General features: G+C 37.4%; 1 protein-coding gene across 1 annotated transcript in view; it reads right to left on the reverse strand.

The window, feature by feature from the left end:
• The window catches only part of SRP72 (signal recognition particle 72), a 30,491-nt gene extending 19,281 nt beyond the window's left edge, over positions 1-11,210 (reverse strand). The window contains exons 1-8 of the mRNA XM_088021149.1: positions 11,081-11,210; positions 9,033-9,153; positions 6,401-6,524; positions 4,932-5,075; positions 4,741-4,852; positions 2,659-2,690; positions 1,902-2,026; positions 1,755-1,812 (exon numbers count right to left, since the gene is read on the reverse strand). Coding sequence (XP_087877275.1) covers positions 1,755-1,812; positions 1,902-2,026; positions 2,659-2,690; positions 4,741-4,852; positions 4,932-5,075; positions 6,401-6,524; positions 9,033-9,153; positions 11,081-11,189 — 825 coding nt within the window. The 5' untranslated portion in view covers positions 11,190-11,210. The remainder of the gene's footprint in view (positions 1-1,754; positions 1,813-1,901; positions 2,027-2,658; positions 2,691-4,740; positions 4,853-4,931; positions 5,076-6,400; positions 6,525-9,032; positions 9,154-11,080) is intronic.
• Between the last annotated feature and the right edge of the window lie 1,538 nt (positions 11,211-12,748).

A 12,748-nucleotide genomic window follows, 5' to 3' on the forward strand; every position in this document is an offset into this window, starting at 1 on the left:
TACGACTGAGTTTCATATTTCTTTTGCATTATCTATTGAATCCAGCACTATTTTGAATAAAAAGTCTGTTGACTATCCCTCTCCTTCTGTGATCTCTCTTGTTCTCACTCTCTCTCAAATACATTTAAAAAAATCCTTTAAAAAAAAAGAGGTGCCTGGGTGGCTCAGTAGTTAAACATCTGCCTTCAGCTCAGGTCATGATCTCAGGGTCCTGGGATCGAGCCTCCCATCGGGCTCCCTGCTCAGCGTTGAGTAGTGTCGAGTCTGCTTCTCCCCCTCCCTCTGATTTCTCTCAAATAAATAAATTAAAAAAAAAATCTTAAAAAAAAAGTTTGGTATATAATGACAACAAGATTAAGATATCTAGTGTTGGGCGCCTGGGTGGCTCAGTTGTTAAGCGTCTGCCTTAGGCTCAGGTCCTGATCCCAGGGTCCGGGGATTGAGCCCTGCATCAGGCTCCCTGCCTGCTTCTCCCTCTCCCACTCCCCCTGCTTGTGTTCTCTCTCTCACTGTCTCTGTCAAATAAATAAAATCTTAAAAAAAAAAGATATCTAGTATTTTACACATTCTCCTTGCCATATCACATAAAAAGAATTTATCCTCACCAGCACTTCAGATAATTCACAAACACAAGCAAGTATATAATGTTACTAAGATTCAAATGCCAGAATCAATTTTTAAAAACCTAAACCATGCCAAAGGCCTGCAACATCCTATAACTACTACTCTCTCTAGTGCTATTATCTCAGCTCTGGAGACCCTCTGAATTTCTGCTATTGGAGGAGGGAAGTACCATGAAGGACTCTGGAGTCAAGTGACTGGAATCTGAATCCAAGTTCTACCTCTAACAGGCTGTGACCTTATACAAATTACTTAACTCCTTTCAGCCTCAGATTATATTCCTACAAATCGGAGGCAAGTACTGCCACCTAAAAATATAATTGTGGGGGTGCCTCAGTGGCTCAGTCGTTAAGCGTCTGCCTTCGGCTTAGGTCATGATCCTGGGGTCCTGGGATCAAGCCCCGCAGCAGGCTCCCTGCTCCGCAGGAAGCCTGCTTCTCCCTCTCCCACTCCCCCTGCTTGTGTTCCCTCTCTCGCTGTGTCTCCCTCTGTCAAATAAAATATTAAAAAATAAATTAATTAATTAAAAAAATATGATTGTGAAGATGAAATACGATAGCACTTGAAAAATCAGTTTATCAAAAGAAATCAAATGTTACTTTTCTTATTTTCTACTGATTTCAATTTCAAATCTGAAAAGTTCTATTAAAACAATGTTCTAAATGGTGGTTAATTTTACTAGTACAGTACTCTTTAGGATTGTTTATATTCATACTTGTAATATTTTACATGTGGCTTTGAGGGTGGGCATGTCTCCCTTCCCCCAAAATAAAAACCACTAGAAAGAAAAGAATTACAAATAGAAAACTTGTACTCAGGCTCACTAGATGAAAATGACACATAAAACATGCAGATGCTTAGTATAAAGTCAAAACAATTTATTTTTCAATATATAGATTCTCCACATTATTATAAACTGGGAAAAGGGTAAGACAGTCCAGAGACTGTAACTGGCAAAAAAGTTTTATGACCTGAATATAGCTTGCAGAATCATCATTATGAAAGTTAAACTGTGATTGTGATTTTGCTACAACTGGACTGTGTCATGGAAAAAAGAAGTAAACCTAAGATGAAGCTAAGGTAATGTTTTCAATGTAAAATATAAGTATAAGAAAGCAATGGATATCCCATACCTTGTTAATAGTAATGATGTTGTTTGCAATCACAGCTAGCAATCCCACATCTGTTGGCCTGTGAACAACAAGCAACAGTCAAAAAGAAACAAACCTTTAAAAAGAGACTTCACCCCCTATAAAAGGCATTTCATTTTAAAAACTTACTTTAGTTTTATTATTTGATTGTAAAGTTGCAATGCCTCCTCTGTACGACCCTGAAGCTGCAGAATATAGGCCATCTGCCCATGAATGATGGCCAGTTCTGCCTGTGGGTCTTCCTCAGTCCCATCCTAAGAAGAAAAAGAAACTTTTTTTCCCTTGTAAATTTTCCAAATCAATCTCCATATTTACCAAGTATTCCAAACATTCAAAAGGTACACAATCTTAAAGACAACATCATTTTCAGAAAACTTCCCTTAGAATCAGTTTGTTAAAATTTAGGAATATGATAAAGTGATTCCAAAAGCAAATTACTGTGTAAATAGATGAGCACCAGAAAACAATAAAAGATTGGTGAAAAGGCTAACAACTATAAGGATTCTGTAATGAAACTACTTCATAACTAACTGTCTTTAAGACAATTGGAAATCATGACTGTTGGATTATTTGTGGTTCATTTAAGAAATATGCATGGGATTCCTATGAAAGGACCCGTATTCAAAGATCTGAGCCTTGCATCTAAGAGAATGAATTTATATTAATATAAATTTAAAATAAAATATATATGGCATATAAAAATTCTGATATTGTAATTTCCCAGCCTAAGACTCCATCAAATAATTTATCAAGAGGATTTTTACTGTGATTATTTAATAAATCACCACCTATTCCAACAAGTCAATAAATACTACAATGAAGTGCCCTATAAATTTATATTAGTCAGAAGTGTAAAATTTGGGTTTAATAACAGTGGAATACTTACAGAATCTTCTGATAATGAACGGCGGCAAAGATCTATGGGGAAAAAATGGTTTTAAAATTAATATTGCAGGGTAACTCCCATTCCTTTCACCATTCTGAAGAGCAAGAATTAAATTCTTGGGCAGAAGATTTCAAGATAATTTTAATAACAAGCAAATTTGGAAATTTATTATTAGCATTAACATAAATAATAATAAACATTACATAAATACCATCAGTCCCTGACTATTCTAGCTCTCTGGCATTTTTCTTTCATTTGTAATCTCTAGGTTAAAAAAAAGTTTTAAGGGCATTTAAAAAATATAATGTAACAAATGTTGATTGCAAAAAATCAATGACAAAAAAGTAGTAAAGACAATAACCCCACCACCAAGAGACAACCATTATTAGCATTGTCATTACTATTTTTTAAATGCAAATGCACAGCTGCTTTTAAAATGGAAGTGTGATATATGATATTCTACATACTATATTTTGAAACCTTCCTTCCCCATTCAATATATTGTGGACATCTTTCTATTACAATAAATATAGATCTACATTATTTTTTTGAAGTCAAGGCTTTTTTTTTTTTTAATTAATTTATTTATTTTAGAGAGGGAGGGAGGGAGTGAGGGAGCGAGGAGAGAAGTAGACTCCCCGCTGGGCATGGAGCCTGATGTGGGGCTAGATCCCAGGACCCAAGAGATCATGACCTGAGCCAAAACAGAGTAGGACCCTTAATGGACTGAGCCACCGAGGTGCCCCTAGATCTACATTTTTAAAGACTGCATGGTAACCTATTTTGTGGTCATGGTAAAACTTAGGCAATCCTCTTATAGGACAGAACCTCATGATGTTTCTAATTTTTTTCTTATGACCATCCCTTCAAGTAGCACTCATAAAAATACATATGAATTCATCTAGTTATTTCCTTTCATTTATCTAATTATTAATTATTAATTAATCTAATTACTTCCTTAAAATGAAATCCTTGGATCATGCAAATTTTAAATCCACCACACATCACCGAACTGCCCACTGCAAAGTCAGTATTACTTTTACACTCAAAACTTCCATGTATAAGAATGTCCTTTTCCCACACCACTGTCAATACTGGGTATAATCAAGAAATTATAATTCTCAAACATACTTTTCTTCTCATGATGCTCCAACTTCCGCTTTTATTTTAACCTTCAACATTAAAACTTGACCCTGCTTCACCTTTTTTTCCTCCCCATCACTGCAGTCCCTGCATCACTTTTATAGCTTCCAGGGAAATATGTATGCAGAAGAAAAATCTACATCTTTCTGGAGTTGAAACCAAACATAAGCTAATAAGACTATTTTTCTTTTTTTTTTTAAAGATTTATTTTTTATTTTTATTTTTTTAAAGATTTTATTTATTTATTTGAGGGAGAGAGAATGAGAGATAGAGAGCACGAGAGGGAAGAGGGTCAGAGGGAGAAGCAGACTCCCTGCTGAGCAGGGAGCCTGATGTGGGACTCGATCCCGGGACTCCAGGATCATGATCTGAGCCGAAGGCAGTCACTTAACCAACTGAGCCACCCAGGTGCCCTCTTTTTTTCTTAATTAAAGCTTCAAAGCATGTAAATGTTATATATGAAAACATACTAAATGGAGTCAAAACTGTGCTTGAATAGTGTTACCAATATAAATGTAGCGTATGTGCACACATGCACATACACACATAGGCACACTGATTATCACTGAACTTGAGTACCCTAGTTTAATAATGATAACCAATATTTATTGGATGCTTATGTTATATGCCGTGTACTGCTGTAAATGCTTGATGTTAACTCAATTTACATTTAATACTCACAGTAACTTATTAAAAAGCCTCCTCAAAAATAAGGCCTGGTATGGTTGAAAATGGACATGTACTCTGGCTTAGGGATTAGAGAGAAATAGGTGAGACATGCTAAAATGCCAAGAGAAAAGCTAGACAAATTTTGAGAAATTCCCACTGCATCAGTAATTTCCAATTATAAATCTCACAAAAATCAAATTCAGTTTTTGGAAATTCTGTTTTCAGTTATATGCACATTACAGTTACACATAATTTCAATAAACTTCCAACCTTCAGCTTTTTGTAGGATCTTCATTGCTTGGCTCAGCTGGCCTTGTCCTATCAGAGCACATGCAGCATTGTAGCATAGTTCGTGTGTCCCTTCTTGGAGGCCCAAGTTCTCCTGTCATGGAGCAAAATACCAGTCAAACACTAGATAAGAATATTGTTTCAAAGCTGTGTGGGTACACAGAGATACTCACTGGAACCACTTTTTCCCAATTGCTTTGAGCTGCAACAACTGCTGAAAGGTTTGTTTTTCTCTCTTCATCATAATCATCTTGGGAGTTTCGGACAAGATCTCTATACACCGCTAAGCATTCATCATAGCGTTCTAACCGGTATAACTAGGGAGACAAACACCAAGTAAAAGATCAGAGGAGAAGACATATATAGTATTATGTCTCAAACATCATACAAACCCTTTTTTGAATCACTAAGTAGGAAACCATATTCAGCATGATACGGGCAGTCAACAATTTTTCCAATTTTTCAATTAGTTCTGTGTGCTACTAATACTTTCAAAAACTTGCAATGAATGAATCTCTACTATACTGTAGATTTGTAGTCATGATTCAGATAGAAGTCATTGTATTTACCTCCTTCCTGAGGTTAGGGAAGTGCCTAAGTGGGTTTTGAAAGAAAACATTTCCAAAGAAATCACCCTGCTACCTAAATCTGACTTACAATGAAAAAATTTTCCCACCCACAAAATGATTGTTAAGCCCCCGTGAACAGGAACAAAATTAGACATTAACAACAGGACTTAATATTTCCTAAGAGTTCACTATATTAAATCTTTATTTCCTTTTCCCAGAAACCAGCTAATATAGGGTTAATAATCAAGTACACAAAACATAATCCCTGCTTATTTCATTCAAGTTGTTCTCAAAGGGCAATAACAACTGCCACTCTGGGTAAATTAAGTCAAGTCAACTTTATATGACAGAGACTAATGCCCTTCATCAAACTCAAAATGCTGGAATTTACCCTAAATTTGCCCAGCTTACCTTAAAAGTTCTTTATAAACCTACAATCCATGAACTTGTCCAAATCTTTCTCCAACCTGTACATATTATTAAACTCTTACTATCTCTTGGAGACAATACATTTATTACATTATTTGCCCTTACTGACATTTTAAAAATCTTTAAAAGGGTTTTGTTAGTTCTACTAAAACATTTGTCCTCTCATCATTAATAGCTTTATTTTTACATCAGGCTTAATTAAATGTCTCAAACCCTTTCAGAATAAGAGTTTTAGGGAATTCATAAACTAGTTAAATTCATCCAAATTCTTACTTATCACAATTTACTTTATTTTAACCTTAAAACAAAATGTGTTAAAAACTAGAAATACAATTTCAAAACTGTGTAAGTATATCCCACTGGCCTTTATCTTTCCAACTAAAAAGTCAAAATTTCATAGGATAGTTTTTAATTCTAATTTTCTAATTACCCTGAAGAAATAATTGATTCATAGAATATTATATATCCAACTGTTTGTGTGAAGATCAAGAAAAGGGAATATGTTCAAACCTCATGAATTGGTTTGGTGGCAAGTTTTGTGGAGCATCAGGATGGGCTGAGGTTCCTCATCCCTGCTCCTCACTACAGGTACAGTCATGCCCACTCAGGATGATTGTCAACATGAATTTTAAAGCATTAATTACCACTTGTCCATAAAGTTCCTTTAATTTGTCTGTCTGCTGATTGGCACTTTCTATTGTCTTCAAGGCATTCTCAATCCTGTTCAGCCTATACTCACAATATGCCTTCTCAAAGGAAAGAGAGTTACTGAAAAAGAAAAAAAAAATCTAATTATTAGCTAACACTGCAGAGCATCCACTATATGCCAGACACTGCTGTAAGCACCTGATCTATATTAAGTCATTTAATCTCCATTAACAACAGATGAGGAAACTGACAAAGTGTAGTACCATGCCTGAAAATCAGTTCACAAGTGGCAGAAAATATTACATCCATTTCCCTTGCCTCTCTTGCTTTCATGGATATTCTTTGAAACAAACATTTAAGAATGAAATCATGAATCAGCTAAATAACTAATTGTCTTAGATAAAAAAACAATCTGAACACTATTTTATTTTTTTCAAGATTTTGTTTTTCAGTAATCTTCACACCCAACATGGGACTCAAACTCACAACCCTGAGATCAAGAGTCATGTGCTCCACCGACTGAGCCAGCCAGGTGCCCCTGAACAGTATTTTAAATGGGTTATTACAGAAGTTTCTTAAATCTACTAATCAAATAATAAGCCATATAAAGCTGCTTTAAATGTGTTCAAAAAACAAATGAATAGCAAAGGAAAGGTAACTAAAACCTTAAAAGAACATAGTACTTGTAACCAAACAACTGATAAACACACAACAATAAAAACATTACCTATCTACATTGACAACTCATCACATTAACGTGACACTTGAAACTCATTTTGGAGTTTATTTATTTTTAAAGATTTTATTCACTTATTTGACAGAGGGGGAGAGAGCACAAGGAGGGGGAGCGGCAGGCAGGCGGAGAGGGTGAAGCAGGCTCCCCGATGTGGGGCTCGATCCCAGGACTCTGGGATCATGACCTGAGCCGAAGGCAGATGCTTAACCAACTAAGCCACTCAGGCGCCCCTCATTTTGGAGTTTTAACCATAACCCATGAGGAAGAATGTTTATCAAGCAAATGACAATATCCTTTATTTACCTGCCTAAAAAAAATTATTTGAAAATCTCCCTATGTCACAAAATAACCAAAATTCAAGATACTGAATTTTAGTATAAAGATGTTTACTAGAAAGTAGTGTCCCCTTTACTTCTCTTTTATTTTTACTAAAGTTTTAAAATTAGTTTTCAATCTTTCTGTATAGATATGGCTCAAACTCCCCCCAATACCAAAAAGGTATATGCTAAGAGGTTTTATTCCCAGTGCTATTCACATCTATCCTGCTCTCCTTTACCTCACCAAACAGTGACTTTTATTCACTGTTTCTTCACCTAGTGTTTGTTTTTGCAAATACAGGAAAATACACATATAAACTCTTATATCCTCCTTTTCTTATACAAAAAGTATACTATATAGTTGTTGACCTTTGAACATGGGTTTGAACTGCATGAGCCCACTTACATGTGGATTTTTTTGAATAAATATAGTATACCATCTTAGATGTATTTTCTCTTCCTTATGATTTTAATATCATTTTCCTTCCTCTAGCTTATTCTAAAAATATAGTATAATACAAATAAAGTAAAAATATGTTAATCAACTATTTATGTCATCTATTAGGCCTCCAGTCAATAGTAGGCTATGAGTACAGTTTTTGAGGAGTCTAAAGTTATACACAGATTTTTGACTACGTGGAGGGTTGGTGCCCCTAACCCCTGAGATGTTCAAGGGTCCACTGTACACTGTTTTTAACTTTATAAGCCAGTATTTCATTAAAGAGTAAATATGCTGCAAAAAACTTTATTTCAATACACATTTCTTTTGGGGCTTAGGCATAACTGTAAAGAAAAATCATATTACAGTAAAAATTTAGAATGTAAATTCACATTTCATGAAATGATAAATGAAATAAATGAAAAAGATTAACAACAACAACAAATGCTAGATATTCTAAAGACTGCTAAAGAACTCTGACACGGAATGATCTTGACCTAAATCATACTCACCTCAACAATTCTCAAAGGAGGTAGGCATGGAGGTCAGCGAAGACTGCCACACCATCCTGAAGGCCTCTACTTATACATCCCTACCCTACATGTTCCTCCCTCTCTGCCTTTTTTTTCTTTAAACTTCTGAGTTGTTCTCCTTATGTCCTCCAAGAATTCATTACATTTATGACCCATATCCTTCAGCAGTTTACCTGCTTCTTAGTGGTTCAAAGGGAAGACAGAGGTAAACAAAAATGCTCCCTAAGGCAGAAAAAAAACAAAGATACTATTACTCCTGGGCACCTGGGTGGCTCAGTTGGTTAAGCGTCTGCCTTCGGCTCAGGTCATGATCTCAGGGTCCTGGGACAGAGGCCCACATGGGGCTCCTTGCTCAGCAGGGAGCCTGCTTCTCCCTCTGCCCTGCTGCTCCCCCTGCTTGTGCTCTCTTTCTGTCAAGTAAATAAATAAAATCTTAAAAAAAAAAAGGTGCTATTGCTCCTTCCAGTTTCAGAAATACTACTGCCAAGCAAAAAAGGTAAAAAAATCACTGAATAGTGAGGGAAAAAAAACCCATGGAAATGTTTATAGCTATGGTAACCATTATTTCTAATAACAGCACAAACAACTAACTGAATCACTTACTTGGCTAATACTTTAGTGTGAGTATTGATGACATTCAAGGCTTCCTTGAAACTTCCATTTTGGATAAGGCATACCACTTTACAGTGTAGGGCAGTTACGTCATCCTTGTTGATCTGCAGTACTAGAGAACGATTTTAGGGAAAAATTTTAAAATCCATTCCCTTCTCACATTTTTACTAAATTTTCCCACCCCCTGCTTCAAGAAGCTACATTTTATTGCAGCAACAATCAGTTGAAACATTTAAAAAAAAAAAAAAGACCGATCTTCATTTTTAACTTAAGAAGTGGCAAAAGGACAGTTATAATTTAGTAAGATTTCCAATGAGAGATTCCCAAGATGCTTGTAGCAAAAATAAATTTTTTAAATAATGAAATAAAGAAGAAAGGAGCTATCTCCTCCAGCTTTTTCACCTTAGGACACATGCTACATCCTACGTATTTCCTTAGTTCACCAAGAAAGAAAAAAGTTCATGTAGAATTTGGAAGCAAATGACTTAGGTTTGAATACAAGCTTGTCGTTAGTGTCTTTAGGTCATGGGCAAATCATTTCACTGCCAAATATCAGTTTTCTGATCTGCAAAACTAGTATGAAAGTTATAAAAAAGATTAAATGAGAATACTTTAGAAAAATCTGTAAGCTGTAAAGTATACAAACGCAATTTATTTTGCTGGCAGTATTTCCAAAAAACCATTCAATATTTCCCTTTTCACCTAAGACGACCAAGCAAAAGAGGACAGGGAAAGGCTCAGGTGGCAAAGTTTCAAAGCTAAACAGCTATTCAGTGTAAAAATGACTACAATCACTCCCCTTGCCCCTGGGTAACATTAGGAACCCAATTCTGTGTAAGAACCATATAAATTTTTACCAATTAAGAAAATATGTATTGTTCAACAAACTGAAAAAAAAGTGATTAAATAATTCCTGCAAATACTTAATACACTGCTACTGAATAGCAATGGTTGCAGGTTCGGCCAAAAGCTAAAGTTAATTCGAAACAAGTTTAAGAATAAAATTAACTCTAATCAGTAGCTATTTTCCTTAATGTCTGAAATAACCAAAAGTGCACTGTGGCATAATCACTTCTTTTTACATTAACAATAGGATATTGAAGATTACATAATCCTGTATGCTACTGACATACTTTGTATGTTATTGCTTTAAACTGCCAAACCCTGTCTTGGTAATCACTTTTTCAAATCTACCAAGTACAGGCTGCATCTTCAGTAAAGAAGAATTTATCATGACAGAGAGCATTAAAAAACAAAACAAAACAAACAAACAAAAAAGCAAGACCCTATTACAGCTACATAGTAAAGGATAAATGAATATAATGAGTAAACCTCACACCAAAGGCAGTTGACTCAAGATTTACCAGTTACGGGGCAAAAAGCCCCCCAAAACCGAAAAACAAACAAAAAAAAAACAGGCTAAACTTTTCTTCCAACGTAATTTCAAATGTTATTTCAAATGTGCTCTCATACACACATTTTCTGATCTAATGACACTGGAGAGAGATTTTATCTATGAGACTGACAGGCCTAACATCCATATCCAGCCCTTTTCCCTCTCCGGAGTCTGCACGGCTTCCACCTTGTCAGCACCAGCTTCTAAACTACGTGTCCCTAGCAGATTCCTCCCTCCGATGCGGCAGAAAAAGCTCCCTCAGCAATACTGTATTGATCACTCCTCTAAAGGGAAGGAGAAAAGGTGGTGATGTGAGATATTTCCGAATTAAGGAGCAAAAACGGAGTCGGATAAGAAAACAGTTTGAAAGGGACGCATGGAGTTACGGTCTCTTTAAATTCCACTCTCGCTACCCCGCGGTGGATAAAGAGGGAAGTACACGTGGCTCTAAGCAACCCAGGACCTTGGGTTCATCAGGTGGAGTAGAAGGGCTGCAACCCACGCCCATCGGGCGTTCGGGGCCCCGTGCGGCGGGCGGCGATCTCCGATCCCCGCGCCTACTCGGAGGTGGACGCGCACGCCGGAAGGAGGCCGCGTCCTCCGTGCGGCCTGGGCCCGCCCCAACGCCCGCCCCGACACTTACTCTTGTTGACGGTCTTAAGAGCGCGCGTGAAGTCACCGTTCTGGCCATAACGGTTTACTTCACTCCAGAGCGCAGGCACCGAAACTCCCCCGCCGCCGCCACTCGCCATCTTGGAGGCGACAAGGGAAGGGGCGGGACGACCTCTGTCCCGGAAGAGGATTTCGGAGGTGGCCAAGCGGAGGAGGAAGCCGGTGGTTGCTAAGCGGTTTGGAGTCGGAAACGCCCTTATCCCTGAGTCTGTGTCGGAGATCGTAATCTTAGGGCTGTTAGCTAGAAATTTGCGTGGATAGATAGAATCGATACACCTTACCTGAAACTTGTCTGAAGGAACGAAGTGTGGGACCCTGGGAGGGGGTTGAGAAGGGGTTCACCAGATAGTTTTGGCTCAAAGCAGCCTGTTTTTCTGGGGCTACCGCTGCTGGGGAAGCAGCACCCTCTTCCTATGAGGCGGAGCTGAATGACGATCTGTGGAAGAGAATAAGAGGTCTATAGGGTGGTAAAGTACCAACTAGAAGCCTTAGGGAGCCCTTTGAAGGAGAGTGGGGAGAGAGACGGCTTCTCTTTGCTGCTGGCGAATACTTCATAGAGGAATTGTATTTGAAAAGCATCTTGAAAGATGATTTAGGAAAACCTGAGGTTGGGTCTGAGTAAAATTCTAGAAGAGAAGCGAATATGAGGAAAGGCACAGAAGAAAAAAGAACCAAGTGCAAAGCACGTTTGATGAAACCCTCTTGGCTACACTGTGAGCTCCAGTTCACGAACAGTCGGCAGTAAGGCCAAAGGACGTGTAAGCGGTGAGAATGCCCAGGCTCAGTTTCTGGCTCTGCGACTCTACATGTCTGACTGTGAGCAAGTTATTTATCAGAGTCCCAGTTTATCCGACTGTAAAATAGGGAAAATATTATTATTGTTCGGGGGATAACAGATTTCGTGCATCCTGGCATTTACTGGCACTCAATACAAAGACATAGGTTTAGGATTTTTGTAAGAGCTTAAATATCAAGATACGTTTGAAGGTCAGAACTAAGTACCTGTTGAGTGCTCTTAAAAAAGACAGGGCATTTTATTGAACGCCTCTGCAGACCCAAATATTGTCAAGATCCTACTAATTCCTGCCATTTCCCCTCTCTCTCCCAGCATTCTATTATTTTTATCCTTCAATATTTCTGTACCTGGTTCCAGATTTTAAAAATTACTTCTTTGACCTTGCAGACTAGGCAACATTCCCCATTACTCTCTAATACAGCTCTGTACTTCTGAACACTCATCGTTTGAAGGCTATCTCTTTATATGGACTATCATTTCCATGAGGCCAGGGACTATATTTACCCTTACTCACTGCACACTGTCTGGCACATTGTTGGTACTCAACTTTTTAACATGAGTTTTTGCTTATTTCTCCCCTAATCTGAGTTCCTTCAGGGTAGAAGGTATGTCCAGCTCATAGTTGTGTCCAGTGGTGCCTGGTACATTTCATGTCTGGTCAATATAGTATAATGTAAAAACAGCACTACTGGTCTAGTGAACTCTCAGTACAATCTCTGTGAATTAGTAAAAATCATGGAAAGAGTTGTGGACTTTCATTGACTGTGGAACTGTCACAGATTTTAAGCTAATTATGCCTAGATTTCAGCAGGGCAAGGGAGTTCCAGATAACATCTGATATAC

This window comes from Eumetopias jubatus, unplaced genomic scaffold, assembly GCF_037043125.1.
Source record: "Eumetopias jubatus isolate StellerSeaLion01/CBP00866 unplaced genomic scaffold, mEumJub1_p1.0 scaffold_2, whole genome shotgun sequence".
Taxonomy (NCBI): Eukaryota; Metazoa; Chordata; class Mammalia; order Carnivora; family Otariidae; genus Eumetopias; species Eumetopias jubatus.